At 49.2% G+C, this 20000-nt stretch overlaps 1 protein-coding gene across 2 annotated transcripts in view; it reads right to left on the bottom strand.

The window, feature by feature from the left end:
• Window positions 1-20000, bottom strand: part of LOC125948564 (estrogen-related receptor gamma) — a 35705-nt gene that overhangs the window by 8606 nt on the left and 7099 nt on the right. Inside the window, exon 1 of one of the 2 annotated variants that reach the window (XM_049674766.1) lies at window positions 4577-6032. The exons of the other annotated variant lie outside the window; for it this stretch is intronic. Within the exon in view, the coding sequence (XP_049530723.1) occupies window positions 4577-4705 (129 nt within the window). The 5' untranslated portion in view covers window positions 4706-6032. Of the gene's footprint in view, window positions 1-4576; window positions 6033-20000 lie in introns of those variants that run through there. 2 annotated transcript variants of the gene reach the window in all.

A 20000-nucleotide genomic window follows, 5' to 3' on the forward strand; every position in this document is an offset into this window, starting at 1 on the left:
CGCAATTACGAGAATTATTCATCACCATGTTACCGCATCTTCGAGAGAAGGTGAGGTAATAGCACTTCTCCGTCTTCGGCTCTCGCTTTCGTCGGCGAATTGTCTATTGCATGGTTGGTCGGTTGGTTGGTTGGTTGGTTGGCCAGCTGGCTGACTGTCTGGCTGGCTGGTGGCCGGCTCGCCATCATAGAATATAGATAAGAACTGTTTCTTGAAAAAAAAAGAACGAAACAGTGGAATGTTTGGAATTGTTACGAGTGTACACCATTTTGCACTTAGTCTAGGACGATTTCCGGATGTTTGATGAGCATAGCTATGTCACAACAACGTGATGTGAACATTGCAAAAATAATTAAATTTAGGTTTGGCTAAACATCCCCCGATCATTACTCAAACTTATAATCCCTCGAATAACGACTTGCAATGCGACTCCCTGAAGATTATGTTTCTTAGATTCAATCGATTCTCGCTATTGCGAGTCTCGAAAAGCCATAACAAGTGCAGCGTTTATCGGATAATAATCATATATTCTGTTTATGTGAATTGTCACGAAGTGTGGGGATCCTTCAGGTTATCATCTGCTAGCCATAATATTAAACCATCCCATTGCCAGCACGAGGCACACGATACCTTTCCTTACTGCGGAGTGGCTGGCTGGCTGGCTGGCCTGTTGACCTGCCACGACACGGACGACATGGATGATGGCACACTTCTGGTCGTTCGTTACCACCTCCGAAGACGGTCAGCACGGTGACTACACATGCTGATGATAATGCTTACCACTGCCGTCGACACACTATCAGCGCTCGAACACAGCCACTGCTCATCATCATCTCGATGCGCAAGGTCCGCAGGGTCAGCCAGAACAAGAGCTGGAGCACCCAAACAAACTGCTTTGCACAAAACCAGCATCGCACGCATAAAGCACATGCAGCAGCGAAGTGTAAGACGACGTGCACGATCCGCCGCATCGGTTTGGTTCACGTAAAAGAGCTGACGACGCCGGGACGCAGAAACGGGAACATCCCAGAGCACGACATAACATACGACATGCTTGCGGAACTGTCACGATGCTGTTGAATGGCGCGTTGACGCATAAATTTGCATTTCCCAACTGTTCATAGAGCTGCGACATGCGAAACGGTGCGATTTAGCGGAAGGTTCCTTATAGGTGAAAGAACAAATTAGACCCACGGGGGAGTTACCTGCATCACATATGCACATATGGAACAACAGCAATTCCATCCGTTTAATTGCTTTTAACACATAATGCTCCGGGTGGTGTAGCGCTATGCGCTCGTCGTTGGTACACGCAAGCCGATAATGCAAGCGTGACTCGCAAACCACCACAATCTGCAATCGGAAAGTGGCGTGTTTGGGTTGAGATAACCTCATCATCACATCAACTCTCTAAACAACGACATCGACGATGATGCTATTGATTGAATTGATTGATTTCTGCAGCTCATCATCGCGAGGTACTGTTGTGTGCGCGATCGGTCACCAACGGTAGCCAGCGAACGCTGGTGAAACCAATCAGCTTAATGTCCAAAATCGTCAGATAAAACCAGAATGGAAAGGCTAAAGTAGACAGCTGTGCATTTGTGCACAAATTTATCTTGTCTCTCACCGTCGTCGTCGTCATCATCATCGTCGTCATAGTTCCGTGGTGGTCTGATCTTCACCCCGGATCACCAACAGTTCACCGGAAATGTGGAAGGATTTACCATCACATCAAGATTAACAGTCGTCGTTCAGGCGAGGCGCACGGTATCGGTAGCCATAAATCTTCGCCACACTCCATATCCAGAACCTCTCTTCACAACCGGTGAACCACCATATCGCAGGACCACAAGACGCGATCGCGAGTGATCAACGAGAAGGCGCAACACCAGCACTCGTGATAATTAAATTAAAAATGCATAAAAGCGAAACTCTAACATTGAAAACAAAAAAACGGATGAAGCGTGAGCAGGGACGCAACGCGAGATGATGATGATGATGACGCTGGGAGGTGGGATCGTTAATGATGCCGAAGATGCGCGCACAGGTGGAGAATTTTGTCTCCGACCAACACTTCACCGTCGATCGCTGAGCCCGTCTGTCAGTCAGTCAGGCAGTCAGTCAGTCAGACAATCTGTCAGTCAGTCAGGTAGTTAGATAAGTGAAGCCTGCTGGCCGGGAATCACTGTCGAATGATTTCTACAGACACATGGGCAGTACTCAATCCATGGTGGAAGGACGATATGGAACGGGAGAGGATCGTAAAAACGTTTTGTCTCCGTGGGGACTTCCATCTTATGAACCGCCACTCCAAAATGCCATTCGATCGTTATCGACGCATTGATAAACTGCTTGGTTCGGAAATTGCTCTTTCAAGGATTTTCTGTTATGTATTAAACATCCTTTTCCACATTCTTTTATATTGTAATCTGATTTTTTTAAATTAATCTATCAAACGAATTATCAATTTGATAGTTGAATGTCCACAACACAAAAGTGTGAGCATTTTTATCGAAAATTGCAACAGCGCAAGACATTACTTTGCAGCTTAAACCCTCCAGCGGGATGGCGCCACGGTTTCCGTAACTTATCAATCCATCAAGTGCGCGATCCAGCCACAACCAACGTATCCGAAGCAGTAACATCAACTAAAAAAAAAAAGAACCTTTTTTGCATACCACCGTCCCTGGCCCACGGGATGTTGAAAAAAAAGGGGGAAGAAAAATCTCTGAGATGCGATTAGTTTTAGTCACTTTTTTGCCCCATCCGCATCCGCAGCAACTGCGACTGCGGGTGAAGAGCGGACCTGCTGAAGCGTCCCGTCGCTTCGCATACAGCTTGTTTTACACGCCACGTTTGGATGACGATGGATTTGGACACATTTAACATTTTAAGCAATGGTGGTACTCTTTCCTCGTTGCTTGTTTTGGATTTTTGGCTCTGTGTGTGTGTTTTTTTTTTCCTACATTCCGCGTCCACGATCGCGTTCGTTGCTCGTTCGGCGTTTGAAATCTGGAAACACCGTGACCAGTTGATGCACGGTTTCCATGCCATATTTCTCCGCTCGTCGATCGCAAAAACGGCGATGCGTTTATAAATGTTGAGTAATATTTAACATTCTTGTTATCCATCGAACACAGTTAACACACTCCCAGGCTGCCTCTGAAACTGAGAAGTTTGAGGCAAATCGGAAAGCAAATGTGCACGCGATTTCTAGTGCCTGTTTCTGAGGAATAGTTAATTTGGTGATAGCTTGGAAAAGGTTTTTAATTAACTTTGGCGTTTAAAATCTTTGTAAAATCCTACCATTGGAGGTGTTGCAGAAGTTACATCTCTTGACCGTTTGACGAGGCACTAATTAGAATTTGCACTATAAAGTAACGAAAGTTTTACATTCTACCACTCAAATGCAAGCACCTTGAACTAATGAACCACAACTAATGAATTTCTACTACGAGCACGACTTCTTATAAGAAATAAGCGAAGGGCCATCCCTTTGGAGAGAACCTAATACCATTCAAGATACCGAAGCCAGATCCGTCTTTTGTGACTCATCCCTCGAAATGGGTAATGATTCGTCAACCTCGCTGAACCGATAAAATCACCCGAGAAAACTTCTAATGAATTCTAATGGAGCGTGCTGCTGCCATTTTTCCATCGAACATGCCCCGCGTACCGGCCGGCGCGGCACACGCTCCCTCGATCTCTGAGACTCACGATTCACCACAAAATCTGCTGCTGCAAAGCCATCATCAATCATTTCTTTATTGAACATAATGTCCAACCCAAAGAAAAAGGGGTACAACGGGGGGCACGCCCTTGCGTGTGGAGGGCGTGAGTAGAAAGGGGGAGGGCGAACTTCAATTTACAACTGGCGGCAGAGAGCGAAAGAAAAAAAAAACAAAAACGACAGCGAAAAAGTAAAAAAAGCTTCCACCAACCAACCTACGACAAAACCTAACGATAAATCACCCGTCAGAACACCACGGCCGCCGGCCAGAACCTCGAACCCGAACTCATAAACAGTGAAGCCCCGCGGGATTTTTGCCTCGCGGGTACGACCGCGATCGATGGATTGTTTGGTTGAAGGTGTTTAAGAGGAAAGGGGCGGCGAGGGGGGGGGGGGGTTGGTTCGTCCACCACCAAGGGACCACCGCCCGGACCGACCACCACACCACAAAAAACATTAGAACGTACGTAAAAGGTGTGTAACTTGAGTATCGTCTCAAAACACGGAGTGCCCCCATCCCCCCGGTAACACCAACCAGCTTGACATCCGCAACAGCACAAACACAGAGAGAGGGCCGCACGACAAAACCAAACAAAGTGTCCGCGTCCACCCATCATATCCAACAGGTTACGAGTGGTGCGATGTGGTGCACTACACTGCTACTGCTGCTGGTGCTGCTGCTGCACCTATTGTGTAACAGAACGTACGCTGGCATTTGCTGGCCCAGTTTGCGGCCTGCACTACGAGTCTGGTCTCATTCGCGACCCCCCGGGGCCACAGAAGGTGCCAAATACTTTCACCAATCCCTTCACTACCAAGGACCGGGTTGGTCCCGAAACTTACCACTTCCTGCATCCAGCTGTCCATTGTATCGTGCGCGGCAGTGTCCGCTGCTGAACGAACGGTCTGCAGCGTAAGCTCGATTCCTGTCGGAAGGACAGGCGCTCCTCCGTAGCACCCGAAATCGTTCATAAACGGCTATCCGGCAGCCAGTGTGCCGGGCGGGGAGGAAAGCGACTTACGAAGAGCTAGCAGGCAGCAGGCGACGATCGTGTGCGATCTGCGTCTCTTATCTCACGGCGGCGCACGATCGTAGCACTGACGCGGCGCACGTGCTGCGTCTGCAACGCGTCCGCGACCCGCCGTTCGTTGCACCTGCGGTGCGTGGTGGTGAGATTTTTTGTGTGTCACGAAGGAGCAACCCCGGGCCAAAACCAAATGTTCTCTTCCCCGGTTCTGTATAAACACAGACGCACACACTGTCACACAGTTCCGATTGATCCACGATTCACTCTCACTTGATCTTAGTGGGTATGATGCATTAGTTGACCGCTTCCAGCTTTATCGAGCACGAAAGTGTCACTGACCAAGCGACAGGATATGACAGTAGATACGGTTGCGTTATATGTTGCTGCTGCTGCTACCGATGATCGTGCTCGATGAATCTGCTAGCAGCCGTGTGTGCCGTGAGACGTTTTTGGGAACGAAAAACCAACCGCAAACATCAAACCAACCGCTCAAGGGAATGTAGGTTGGTCGGGGGGGAGCGCGTTCCGGACAGACAAAACCGACCCAGACCGACAGTCAGTCAGCCACGGCACTGACAACCTCTCTCGCTTCAAACGCGCACCGAAGAAGCGAACCGAACAGAGCGACATGAAGTCTCGTACTGAGCGTGGTGCGATTCGCGAATTTTGTTTTCCATATAAAGCACTCTCCTACACTTCACTACACGTACCCACCACCACTACACGCTGGTGGCTGGGCGCAGCGGTCGGTGCTGCTGTTGCTGCTGCTGCCGAGGCCTGGCCCCACAGACCGTCATCAGCAGGCGGCTGTCAGCGGCGAGCGAGAACGGACGCGAGCCGCCACCCCGTTTCCACACGATCATCTAGACACGGTCGCCGTCGTGTGTACCCGTTCGTCCGTCCGTCCGTCCGTCCGTCTGTCCATCTACCGGCTGTTGAGAGAGATGTTGCGCCGCGAGATGGTCGACAGGGACATGGGTGTGCGTGCGTATCGATTGCGATGTTGATGTTAGGGCCTGCAAGGCAGCCAACGAGAAGAGGTTTTGTTTTTGCTCCAACAGAAGCTGTGTGACTGTGGCACATACACCGTCAAGCGGCGTGCTGCACACCACGCGTATCCAGTTTCGGGGGTAGGGGATCGATCCGGCGTCGTCGCGATCGCGCGCTTAGCCGGAGTACGGTGAAGGCGAGCCTCTCACCGATCACTGCGCGAACCTTCGTTGCACAACCACCACCAGCAACGCCAGCGCGGTTCAGCATCCAACAAACCGCGTAATCGACGACGACACACGTGAGTTGGCGGAATTGTGTCCGCTGAGGTAACAGCAACGGGGAGGGGGAGGCCGTTTGGTTTGGCTATTCTTGCATTCCGGTCTCCTGGTCCTCGAGAGTAGCAACACTACTGGCACCGGCAGACCCCGGGGAGGGCTATCACGCAGCGACGAATAGCAACTCAGCTGTTTGCAGAACGCACACACACCATCAGCCGTGAATGCGGGGCTGCTGCTAACGCTGCTGGTGCCAACAAATGGTTCGTCCAGCGTTCGTCAAGAACGCACAAAACCGACTACACTACCACCACTAACCGCGGCGTGTGTGTCGCGACCGAAGTCGTGATGTTGTTTGCGGCACAGCAGAGTGTGCAACGAAGCGCAACTAATCGACTGGCGGCTGCTATTTGGGGGTACGCTCCCTTTCCTCGCCCTCCTTGGACGCAAAAGGTCCCCAGCAACCAACCAACCAACCAACCATCCATCGCGACTAACGCACACGCTCTCTCGCTCGCTTGCTGTTAATTCGCCATGTATCAAACACGCACACGGACACAGCGTACGGGGTTGTGCTGGCTAGAACCCGTCCCGACGACGGCGGAACCGTGGTTAATGTTCTTTCCGTTTTTCGTTCTCGTTCGCGTCTCGCCATTCTCAAGCCTAAAACCACAAACCAAACACGAAGAAGCAGCAGCAGCAGCAGCAAAACACTCTCGCTGCCGGTCGTTGGCGACTGCTCCAGCAACACAATAGAGACCGCGCCACCGATCATTCACTATCCTAGACCAACCAACGGTTGTGGTTGTATGCGTGCGTGAATGATACAATAATACGGCCAATTCTATGGTATCTTCAGTAGCCGTCTTCAACGTGCAGACACGAGCGAGAACGGAACGAACGGAACGAAAGCGAATTCGTGGAGCGGAATGCTGTCTAGTCTAGTTCGGTCTAGTAAGAGTGAAACCCAGCAGCAGCAGCAGCAGCAGTACACATCAATCTCAACTGGTGCCGCGCCACTGGGATACACACAACGGGCAATATCGACACGGCGGCTGGCACCGCGAGAATGGCCGCGAGAGCGAGAGTGTCTGACGGGCGCGAAGAAACGAGAACGCTTTCACCATTTTCGGTTTCACTCCTTCCGGTTTCCGGTGGGTTGCGAGGGGCTATGTGAAGTCCATGTTTAGCACGCGAAACATCGGTCATTGCATTAAATAAGCATCTTTACTCATAAAGACCTTATACTTACATTGATTCAACTAAGAACAGACATTGGTCAGCCGTCAATGGAGACGCATGATCAGCCGTCAATGGAGACGCATGGTATACGGAGGTTTCTTTTATCGTTCAATATTATCAAACAACAGTACAACTATCACAAATGACACTATTATTTGTGAACCAGAATATAATATAACACCTCTACAGACTTCCCCTCGGTCTGTGATGATACTGAAAACAAATTAACGATCACTTAAGAAAAGAGATCGATTATCTAAAGCTAGTTCAGAGAGGAACGCCGCGTACGTAAACGAAAATGATAATCTATTTGTGGGTACTCAGGAACAGAAGTTGTCACAAAAATTGTTTTAATCAAAAATGTCGCGAAACAATATCCAAGTTATTTAATCAACAATATTGCAAATGGAATCCGAGCGTCACAAATCGTAGATAGGAAGGTAGCGAAGGTCTGGAACGCATGAATTTCCATACAATCCCAATTTTCAAGATCATCTGCACTCGGTAGGATAGACCTCGCGCGCGCGCGCTCTACATAGTCTGACACCTAGACTCACCTTTGCCCTTGTCCGAATTTTCTCCACTCCCTCATCCTTCCTACTTCCTACTTCTTTGCTTACTTTTGCATGTTGCTGTCGATCATGATTGATCGGACACCAATAACCAGGGTGCAGACCGTGGTCCCCCCCCCCCTCACCACGGTATGCCTCGCACCTTGCTGTCCCCTCCGCTCCGCGATCCCGCGATCAGGAAGCGTGGCTTACATAGCGCGCACACGGAACTCTGTGGCCTCTCCTGCCCCGTCATTACACATTCTCTCACCATCCTCTCGCTACTCTACATACGAAATTTATTGCTCGCGATCTTCTCAATCGGCAACACGCGTTCAGCGGAACACGAAGCAGTAGAGCGATCGAACTTGACCGTGAGCAGAGGAATCACCAGTACGACAACACGTTAGGGAATGGCAAGGTGAAGCAGACAGGCAGCAGCAGCTGACGATGGATGGATGCTGCCCAAAAAATGCAAAATCGTTCGTCACGATCGATTTGCATAACGGTTTAGGGATTCAGCCGACCCGGAGACGGCATAAATTTCTCAAAAAAAATCAAAAGGAACAGAAAAAGCAAAAGAGCACCATTGCTCCAGCTTTACGGGCCAGAATATGCGTTCCAAGTTCCAGGGCAGAGAATAAACTGCTCACCATTAACGCGGTTACAATGAAATACTTTTACCATCATACATCCTCAATGCATGCAGGCGCAAAACACTAACCATTTTATTGAGTCAATTGCTTCGAGTAGAATCGCCTAGTTGCACCGCTACGACCACTGAGGTGAGTAATCTACGAAGGGCTCACAACAGCTAACAAACCCTTGCGGTGCGTGCGTGCGCCACCCCGCTGCCACCAAACAGTGCACTCGGTGCGCACTGTCAGCTGATAACATCGCGAGATATTGTTTATGCAAAACAAACCAAACATAACAAATGCGCAAACGACGTTGAACGTACTTAGCGCGCGACCACACTCGAACCGAACCGAACCAAGCCTAGCGAGCGAACGAGCGAGCGAGCCAGCGAGAGCTCGATCGCCCAGGGCTCGCCGCCCTTATCAGCATTCGCCAATCTATGGCATCGTAAGGGCAGGCGAAGTGAGCCAGTACAATGTGTGTGCCACCATCACCACCACCAGTCGATAAGCCCGTTCTGAACGAGTGAAGTGAAGAAGGGAGGAATGGTGGAAGAGAAGGGCTACTCGTGGTTGAAGTCATGGACAGCTTCAACCCTCAATCAGAGACCGCTTCCCCGGTGTTACCTCGAGTGTAACATGGTAACTGGACTGGATGATAAAAAAAAAGAAGAAAAAAAACCAACGGACCAACACATCCGGAAGATCATGCGAAAAGTGTGGAAGTGCGCCGTGTGTGCCTGCCTGGCCGGTGGCTCTCGAAAGGCTACTTGCTTGCTTGCTCGAAAGGCGCCTGACGAGGCGATCCTGTTGCTACAGTGGGTCTACACTGGGGTCTGTGTTCTGGGCACCATCCGCGCATCATCACTTATCCTCAGGAATATGGATGACCTACAAAAGCCCTCCCAGCTGTTAGCTTCCCGGTCACGGAATGAACCGTGGCGTGGGGAACGTGCCAGAGGAGCAACCACATAGTTCATACTAGTGCATGCCTAACTAAATGGGCCTCTGGATGGAAGGATGGATTGATGGATGAATGTTGCGATGAGAGACGACCATGTACGACCTGTAGTGGGGTTCCCGTGGGAATAGACTGGGACTGAGGTACGTACGATCCCGGTGATCATCCTCCCGGTAGGACACACGAAATCACAAACGCAAATGGGGCTGGCTTTTCGTTTGTGCACACTTTCCATTCTCGTTAATGCTCTGCCTTCCATCGAGCTGAAGTAGCTGTGGTACACTCTACCTTGTGTAGGAGACCGCTGGGGTTCAATATTATTAGCGGCTGAATTGATCTATTTCAATCTAGCTAGATTATTATTCATTTCATCGAGAAATAACTGAAATTGATCACAAAACAATTGCATCGAGTAAGAAGTGACGTTCCTAGAGTACATGTAGATTCTACAGGACACAACTGAGCAACGGAAAGTCTCATCAAAATGCGGACAGACCTGACAAGCAACAAAAGAACGGAGATAGTGAAAGTAGCGCCACTACCGATCAACATCGTTGGCATCACCATATGGGAAAGGAGAGAGGATCCTCGCGTCTGACATATTCATCACTTTTTCCCAACACCCCTCGTAAAACTCGGCAGTGCTAGCGTACTGGTGGGGAGGAGGAGGTCGACCTCATCTCTCGTGTCACGTTTGCCGAAACGTGTATTCCATGATCCCGAGGGATAACCGCAAACGTACGGGGAACGGATTCTGTGACCGGATTTTGTTTTCTATTTGCTATTCTTCCACTTCCCTTCAGAACGCAGCGCAACCCAGTTGCTGCTGCTCTCTGCTAGGGGTCAACTAAACGATTGACGCACGGGTTATCGCCGATCGGTAATCTCTCGGTGCCATAGTCTGCCGATAAGCTGCAGCTACCTAGCATCGATGAACCTAGCATCGAATCCGCGATCTACGGTTCAATCCTGGCAAACCAGCGATCCGGTATCGCCACCGAACTATACTACGCAGAAACCGATCCCAATGGACGTCAGTTGATTGCGACGAACTCAAAATATTGACATCGAGCGCCACGTTTCGCCCCGGGCCCTCACCCCACCGAGATCGTAAACCGTTCAGCGGCCTCAGAAACATGTGCAGATTCCAAGGCAAGCCCCCCGTCTATTAGTTAGCGGGGATTTTTTTCTTTTCGGAAAACTGTATTGAAATGTCATTCCGTAACTGAATCGTCGCGAGCGAGTGCGTTCTTGCAGTAAACCCCCGGTAATAGCAGATTCCTCTGCACAGCGTTTTTCACTGTCAAGTTCACGGTCACGATCTCTTAGTTTCCCTGTCATTCGCGGAGGGGAACGAAAATGAAAATTGTTCGCTTTTCCAAGTTCGTCACTGCCAACGACGTTGACGACGACGACGATGATGGCGACATAGTTGAGCGAGTTCGAGAGGGAAGGTGATGAAGAAGGCTTTCTAATTTTAGATCCATTTATTGCCTCCTGAAGAGAAGTGCCTCCAAACGTGTGCTCGGCTTGAAAGTACGTGCGTATAGACTCCCAACCAACCCCCGGCAGCCAGAACGGGAGGAATATGGCACAAAATGGCAGCGAACAGCGGACGGCGCAGTCTGATCGTCTACATTCCTGGGCGGCCCCCTAAAGTAAAGCTAATTCTAACGTTGGCCGCCGTCGCGATCATCGTCGACGGCAGCGGATTCGCTTGCGCCGCTCCCAGGCGCTTAAGAGATGCTGCAGCTCAAGACACTCCAGACGATCGGTAGACGCTGGGAAGGGGCAAAGCAAACACACACAAAAGAAGAAGCAACCCAGCAACCCCAACTACCGGCCCAGTTCGCGCGAACTGATGTTGTTGCCACCTCGCTGGTGCGAAGCGTTGCAATATGCGGTTCTCTCCGTCGTCTAGAACTCCACCAACACGACCGACCACCACTTCCACACCAACCAACGTCACTCTGGACGCTAAACGTGATTCCTGCTCGCAGTCTCTTTTCCATTTCGTTCTTCTCTATTTCTAGGCGATGGTGAGCCAAAATCCCACCACCGCCGACGCTACCGCCACTGGAATATCTCTACGGGCCGACGATGCCCGTCGCCGCCGATTCTCCTGCGTTCACTCCATCCGCTTCCCCCATTCGTCGGGCCGGCCGAAGAACATACCGCCGTCTCTTTAATGAGGGCGCAGATTTGAAATTTTAATTGCCCAATTCTCTTCGCCAGACGCAAGAAGCAAATTCCCCCTTCAAACCACCCCACCACGCGACCAACCACATCCAACTGATTCCCGTCCACCACGGAGGAGCTCTGCTGTCGGATGTGAATGTCTAGCGAATTTACCTATATATTTTTTTTTGGTTTTTATATACTGGCTGGCTGACTGACTGGCTGGCTGGCTGGCTGGCTGACTGGCTGTTCCTCGCTTCGTGACCTTATAATCAGTTTTTCTTTCGCGTTTCGCTCGTGTTCGCATGTTCGTCTCCCTTCCTATTTTTGCTGCTTTTTTTTATTTGCTTTCGGAAACCGTCAACTGCAATGAAGCTCTACCGCGTGATGGATTACCGTCGCTGAAGCCCTGACATTAAACAGATTGCACTGGCGGAACTCTGGCGAGATGCGTTTCCACAAATTGCCTATTTGTCTCATAATAATGCGATATCGAATACAAATTGAATTTTTTTTTCATGATTCTACAGTTGGTATTTGAATCTGTTACAGGGAGGATGTCACTAGCCCCTTTTCTTTTTACCATGTCATCCATCCACAAAACTTTAAATATGATTGCGGATCATCAAAGATTACGCACAACGAAAGTCGCCCGTGTGTAAGAATTGGCTATACGAACTAAATGCGATGATTGACAGTACCAAAAATTACCTGCCAGCAAAAGTGTTGAAGAAACCAACATGTTTACTTTCTAGGGAACTCGTCTAATATCCCTTAGAAATATGATGAAGAACCATTTACCTGTAATCAAAAGAGAGAGAATATGAAATTAGTGTTCAAACTCATTCTTTAAAAAAGCGAGAACTGGGCACCGATCGTCTCCACCACCGTATTCAACGTATCGATCAATAGCAAATATCGAACGAACGCGCCGCGATGCTGCCACCTCCATTCGGCACCAATACTGGGCCAACCACCAAGGAGATTGTGGGTGCGTGTCTCTTAGTGCTTGTGATGAACCATCTGCGTGTGTGTGTGTGTGTGTGTTTGTGCTCCAGCATCACCGAGAACCACGGTGGTTGAATGACAACAGCAACAACATCGTCGGAAAAATCATGCCAAACCACCACCAAATCGGAGGATGTAACTACTCGAGTGTATGTGTTCAATGGATGAATGTCTACCGGTTTGTAGTAACCGCAGCGCAGCGGTGCGGAAGCGCGAGGTGTGCCGCTGTTGCGGCTGAATGTCTTCGTCAAATCGTGAATATGATCGGTTTTAACACACTGACACCATTTCTCTGCGCCGGGTGGTGCTGCTCGTGTATAGTGTTGTGCCAGAGAAGGGGGGTTTTTCTCCTGCTTTACCTTCACGCAAAAACCCGATGGGTCGTGCTACCACCACCATGCTGGCTAGACGTCTGGGTGTTTACCACCGGTAGGCAGGATCTTCCGTTGTTGGTACATCTTACGCATCGCTTATTTTCAATGATTTTCCGCAAGATTTATGGTAGCATCAAAATTAATTCTTATCTCTTTTATAAAATAACTTATTAAAAGAAATATAATTAAAAGAAAGAATACTTCGAAAACGTCTCATACGCTCGTCAAATTGATCCACATTCGAGACTCGCATCGAACGTACCCGTTGAACCGAACTCTACTACTGCGAATGCGACATACTACTCCATGTGCAGCATATTCCAGTAGCAAATGATTAATAACAGTATTCCGTTGAACCCAAACCCAATCGCGACTGTTCCGTGATTCCGAAAAAAAAAACGGGAAAACACTCCACGAGGGTAATTTGAGACGAGACGCAACATTCCCAGGAAGCATCCACCAGTCACCCTCCTCCTATGCTGGAAGAACGCCTTTGCGAAACGTATGCTCCCTCCGCCAGTTGATAGCCCGATCCCATGACACGCCATATTCCCATGAAAGAGTCATTAGCCCACCGTTCGTGTCACATTATTCGACAAATCTGACAAATTATAGCCACCAGCCAAAAAGCGAAAGAGAGAGGGAGGGGCGGAAAAACATCCTCGAGTTTTCCGCCAGTCATGTTTGCCTGCTGACGTAGTGCAACGCACCAGAAGCGGCGTTGTCGGAACACGTTGCATTACCACAAGAAGTCCACCATCGGTTGGATCAGACGAACAATGTATTATTCATTTGCTGCATATTTGCTGTTTTGGAAGGCTGCCGGAACCGACTCATTAATCGGAATATTTATGAAAATTGTTATCATTATTTATAACTCATCAGGCTCGAATGAAGATTTTGAACAACATTTTACTCAGCGCATCGGCGAGGTCATTATCGAGGTTCGATTATCAATATTCCACGTTGGGCTGGAACTGTCCCGATGTTTGTAGCCTCGGGCTCAAACATGGAAAATGCCAAAGTGAAGTGAGTGAAATGTTAATCGATCTAAATACAACCCGACATGCCACGAAAATTGAAACATTTTGACAATACAAGGTTAGTGTTAGCCGGCTACCATCATTAAACTGTACCAAAAACGTGTACAATACACTCAACATTCGACAGACAGGCGTATCTCCATGTCTTCCGTCTTCTGCCATTCGAGCTCGTCACTCCACATTGCCCCAACGCCAACGCGCTTCACCCAAAAAGGGGGAAACAACGCAGGAGGAGCCGGCTGGAGATTGTGCTGGAGCACTCCAGAGGTTACGAATAAACAATGGTGACTGCCACCACAGCATGGCGGAGAAAAAAAGGTACAATAAAAACGTTTGCGTCTGCTGGTGTAGCTTCATCGAAGCATAATAAAAGCAAAACTTGAAGGAAGAAGAAAGCAACGCACCACCTCTTCCGTGCTGGACACACGCAAACACTCTTCCAGCTTATAGGTCCCCCCTTCCCCTCGGACGATCGTACGCACCGTACGCACCGATCATATCATCATCATCATCATCATCGCACACTACGCACACCATCATTTCGGTCCACAGCACCGCACCGCAACCACAACCGCAACCCTTCTCTCCTTATTTTCTGTGTTTCGTTCGAGCAAAAGGAAGCAAAGAACGCACGACTGCCAGAAGAAACACTAGAATGCTGCGAAAGAAGCAAAAACGGGCGACTGCGGCTCGGCGGTTCCAAAAGCGTAACCAACACATGGGAACGGACGCTCCGCGTACAACACAACACGCCTTGGATGGCACCGCTGGCCATGGGCCTGGGGCTGGGGCTGGACTACGGCTGGGCGCAACGTTTGTGCGGAATCGACTAAAATAAATCTTCTTTCCGGTGCTGACCCTGAACTTGACTTCACTCTCGCGCTTTCTCTCCTGTTTCGCCCTTCTTCCCTCTCGTTATCTCTATCCCTCTCTCTATCTCTCCGTATCTCTCTCTCCCCGCTTTTTGTGATAGCCCCCCCTTTTCGTTCGCTGTGCGTTTCGCGTTCTCTCTCCATCTCTCTTTCAAGCAGCTTTCCATGGTCGTGCTATGACATGCGTATGTGTGAGAATGACTAGCATATGGACAGCGCAAAGAAGACGCGAATTATCGTCGATAGCCCCCCCAAAAAAATGCTAGAATCTACGCACGAAGCACATAGGAATACTGTGGCAATCAGTACCGCAGTGCAGCAGTTCGCTTCGTGCGTCTTTTACCTTCATGGATCCGTCCTTAAAGCCACCGAACAGTGCAAAAGTGCGTTCGATGAGACACGATGGCTACCAGCTACCAGCCGCCGGCAGAGACACATGAGATTGTGGCCAAGCAGGTTTTTCAAGATGAAACCAAACCTATGCTATCTGGAGGACTTGTGAACTAAGCTAGATCGTCTAGACAGGAGAACAACATTAGCAGGGAAACCCCTTCGGGTGTCTCAGAGATCGAAAACGTTCCAGCAGTGTTCGAACGAAACGCCGCATTGACAGACGTGCCGATGCCAACCCTCACAATCAAACGATCCCCCCACCAACAACATCCCCAACCAGGCCAAAATGGCAAGATTAAATAATACCTTCAACGGAAGCCGGACCGGCGAATGGCGGGGGATGTAGCCAGCACTGCTCCTCCCCTCCTCCCTCCGCGCATGTGTATCTTGTCAGGGTTTCTCGGAGGCCACGAAGATGCAATTTACCATCACACCCCCAACGCCGATCGACACACAGAAGCGCGAATGAATCGAACAGGACGCAGCAGACACACAACCGGCTGCACCGAATACGTAACAATATTTTTCTTCGACGACGGAACTGGCCAGAACAGAGACGACGACGACGACGACGACGACGATGCGCCTCAGCTCTTGATGACGTGACATTGCGGTTGCGGCGAAATGCAACGATAAGAACAACGACGACGGTTGAAGATCGAGATTCCCCTCGATCGTCGCTTTGATGATGATGATGATGATCCCATGGTAGTGGTAGCGTGTTGCAGCGCTTGATGCAACACGATGCAGTCAAGTGTGCTACACACAGCAGCAACAGCAGCAGTGGACAGCATGGTGTCCGTGTGCCCGGCAGATGTGGGCCACACAATTGAAGCAATTACCCAACCAACACGCACACACGCACACATTCTCGCGGTAGAACGCAAATTCGGGTTCCGCGCTAACCGTGCCTTTAATACGGTAATGTATGTTATTCCTGCCCCACTCCGGAGCGTTACGATCATACCACCCATCCCCCCACCAGTTCCACCCCATTCCATCATCCGATCATCTATCATCATCATCGTTGTCGTCAGCAGCAAGAGACGAGTCCAGGTCGGTGGTTGAACGATTTTTTTTTTTGACAAGCAGTTTGTCGCTGATGCAAAGAACATCGACGAACAGCGCGGCCGTTTTTGGGAGATTTTTTTACCACCGTACCGAAATAAAAAATGCGCGATAAATGCAAATGCATTGTAACAACGACGGCATCTCGCGGCTGGCGAACACCGTGTCGATTCATCAACACACTAATGGCACCCACATCATCATCATCATCCTTTGGCCAATTGTGGGGCGCGCACCGTAGGGTGATCGACCTGTCTCCGATCAAACAGCTTTGACAGCTCCATCATCCGGGCGCGGCGCCGTGTTGGAAATCGTCAGACATTATTACCCGCAGCCCTCGCGGTCCGACGACGGTGATCGTTTTATCGAGAAAAAAAAAATCTTGTAATATTGGCTCGCCAAAAAGGGGATCGGAAAATTGAAAAAAGTAGTTTGTAAAATACAAATAACACTTCTTTTCTTCGCAATTGGCCATTAAAAATAACGAATATATACCTTAGAAACTTAAAAATTGTCAGCTGTTTCTATATTAACTTAAGTTAAAGAATAACCTAGTTAATTTTCTTTACGTAACAAGCAAGATTTTCATGGCGAAACAATCAAGATCAGAAATGGCAAGCTAAAGTGTAAACATTTGAGGAATTGGGAAAATTTATTTTAATTTCATTAAATTTCAACCTATTTCAATCCACTGTATCTATGTGGGATTCTGAATTGCACTCAATATTCTCAAAGTAAATACAATGTTATAGTGAAGAAACAATGTTATAACAAGATAACACGCCTAAGCCACTCCCTTAACGAATGGCAAACCATGCATTCCCATCACAAAGTTATAACAAACCTTAAAAAACGCACGGTATGATACCACAAATCGCTAAATCTTACGACAAGGCGTTGTTAACAACCTACTACAGTTTTACGTTAACGCTACACAGTACTTCTACCGGGCATACCGGTTTACAAAATGTAATTTGCAATCATCAATATAAATACCAGATCTAACAGAAACGCTACAAACCGACAACACAGAATAGGATACACAACAGCTATTATACAACACCTACTGATCGAATTAAAACGAATTCAATGATCAACTAGCCCTTGTCTTGTTGGGGTGACCCCTTGTTATGTCGAGGATTATTACCTCCACAGAAATAGAAAGGGGCAACGATAAAATTGAATCTTGCAGAAAATTTAATACTTTTATTAAAATGCTTGTTAACAAAATGTAAAATTAACGTGTTTACTTTTGTAGTGCATCTTGCATGTAGTTTCTCTAAATTAATCCCTTTTATCCATGATCATGACCAGATGATGATTTTTATTCTGCAACATTTAACAATCCCATAAAAGTCCGAAAATACTCCATGATCCCTTCTGTTCAAATACCAGCAGATCGTTCATTAAGATAAGTAACGGTTAGAATACAAAATCAGGAGGTCCCAATGTCCCCAAAAAAAAAACTCATGCTTCCCAAAGATGCAATATCCTAGTTCGAAACGGTACCGGCATGAGATCACGTTTAATTAAAAAGCATTATTAAGTCGACGATCGTAAACCCGCTCACTGCCTGAAACACATCATAATGCAACACGCGCACGGTAGAAATGCCCACGGGGGGCATTCTATCATCGTGAATGCATCCCATAATGCCGCCCATTATCGCACCTCATTCACCTCAATAAAACCGCGGATCCATCATCCCCAGTGATCATAAATCACGCTTCACACATTAATATTGCATTGATTCCGGTGCGCTTTATCCCCAAACAATTCAATTCCAACTCGCCGCCGCACTCGCCGCCCAAAATTGCCCATAAACACCATTCCCCTACAGATTCACTCACTTCATATGTAAAGACACTCTTAATAGCGCCTCCGGCCTCCTCCTACGGCCGGTTGCGTTTGTCATTTTTGCTGTCCAGAATTATTTCATTCACGTTCTCCCGGTTTACTACTTGTGCGAAATGTCCGCGACCCGCGAGTCGGTGCCCGTGGCCTTTGACGCAAAAGTGGCCAAAAAAAAACGAGGAACAGCAATGGTGGCTCCCCTCCGCTGAAATGCACCGAGCCTTCCCCATTTCCATCCATCCATCGGCCCCGTACCGCGGCACGTTCGACACCACAAAGCCATCCGCGGCATCGTAAAACCTCGGACATCGCTCGGCGCGCCGCGGTGGGCCTCGCTAATGTGTACGTGCGAATGCGCGTCCCTACTACCGGGCCTGACTGAAAAGGAAACCCCAGGAGGCCCACACCAGATCTGCCTACGCACGCGTGGCCAATTCGAATCGATGGAGACGCGCGGCCGACCGGAGCTCGTTCGGAGTACGTCGGAGTAAAGCTCCGATCGCTATCTGACAAACTCGCCCATTTCGATGATTTTAACGAGCCAGCCAGCCAGCCAGCCTGGCAGCCTCTCTAAGACCTGGGTACAGTGCAGTCGAGGAGCCACACACTTTGCCATCTGGAAGGCCATCTCTGCTTCCCCACTGGACGATCTGCCGAAGATAGAGGGATGCTATAACATCGCCCCTTTTACGACCGTCGAGCGACGTGTGGTCGTCGACTGTAGGCTGCTGCTGCTTCTGCTGCCCCACCAGAGAATTCCCGAGGAGAGCAACAGATCCGGGGTTTGCAAAGGATTCGACCATTATCGTGCCATCCATCAATCCGAGTGCCGAGATAGCAGATGGTACCACCTATATAGCCACGCATAGACTGCCGCGTTTGCTTGCTGAGGGGACAGAGAGCAAATTATTTTTTCAATTTTTCGGCCCCCACCACCTCTGCGCGCTTCAGCATCTGGTCTCGGTCTCGGCCGCGGGACTCTGGGGTCTGGGGCCATTGAAATTGACTTTTAATTAAAATGCATCAAAACTACTGACGGTTACGGTATGGTGGGCGGCATGGTGGTAGTGGTGGTGGTGGTGGAGAAGGTGGTGTGCGAACATAAAAATGAAGAACCACCACACAAGAAGCGAAACGATCACTACCTCGCGCGGACGAAAGGACCGAACATCGCCGGCAAACAGCAACTTCCACCCTGTCTGTCTGTTGACTGCTAGCGTCGCAACATGGCAATTTATCCCGGTGAAACCCTCTCATCAAGACTGTGTACCCCCCTTCCCACCTTCCGCAGCAGCGCGCGCGCGAGACATGAGCCGGCATGACATGCAAATCACCTCTGAGATCGCCTCCCTGCCTGCCTGCCTGCCTGTCCGTCTTTGGCGTGCTGTGTTCATTTGAGTTCTTTTGGTATGTGACTTCCTCGTTCATATCTCTCTGCACTGCATCCACTACCTCCCGATTGTCCGCCGGACTCCCTCCGGATGGATTGTCGGTTGGCTTCCAGTCGCCAAAAACCATTAAACCATCCAACAACCAACCAACCAACCAACCAACCAACCAGCCACCGGATCGCGAGAACAAAAACGAGTCTCTCGAGTACCGAGGCGCGTACAGTGCGCGCGTACGGTGTGTGTACGTGCACTTATGCCTTCCTTCTCCTTCTTCCCTTCCCCTTCTTCCTGTCTGCTTCCTTGCCAGAAAAGCCCCAGAAACGAGATTGGAATGATGCAAAACAACAACAACAACAACAACAACAGCAAGAACAAAAAAACATGCCTTCAAACCGAAA

This window comes from Anopheles darlingi, chromosome 2, assembly GCF_943734745.1.
Source record: "Anopheles darlingi chromosome 2, idAnoDarlMG_H_01, whole genome shotgun sequence".
NCBI classification, from domain to species: Eukaryota; Metazoa; Arthropoda; class Insecta; order Diptera; family Culicidae; genus Anopheles; species Anopheles darlingi.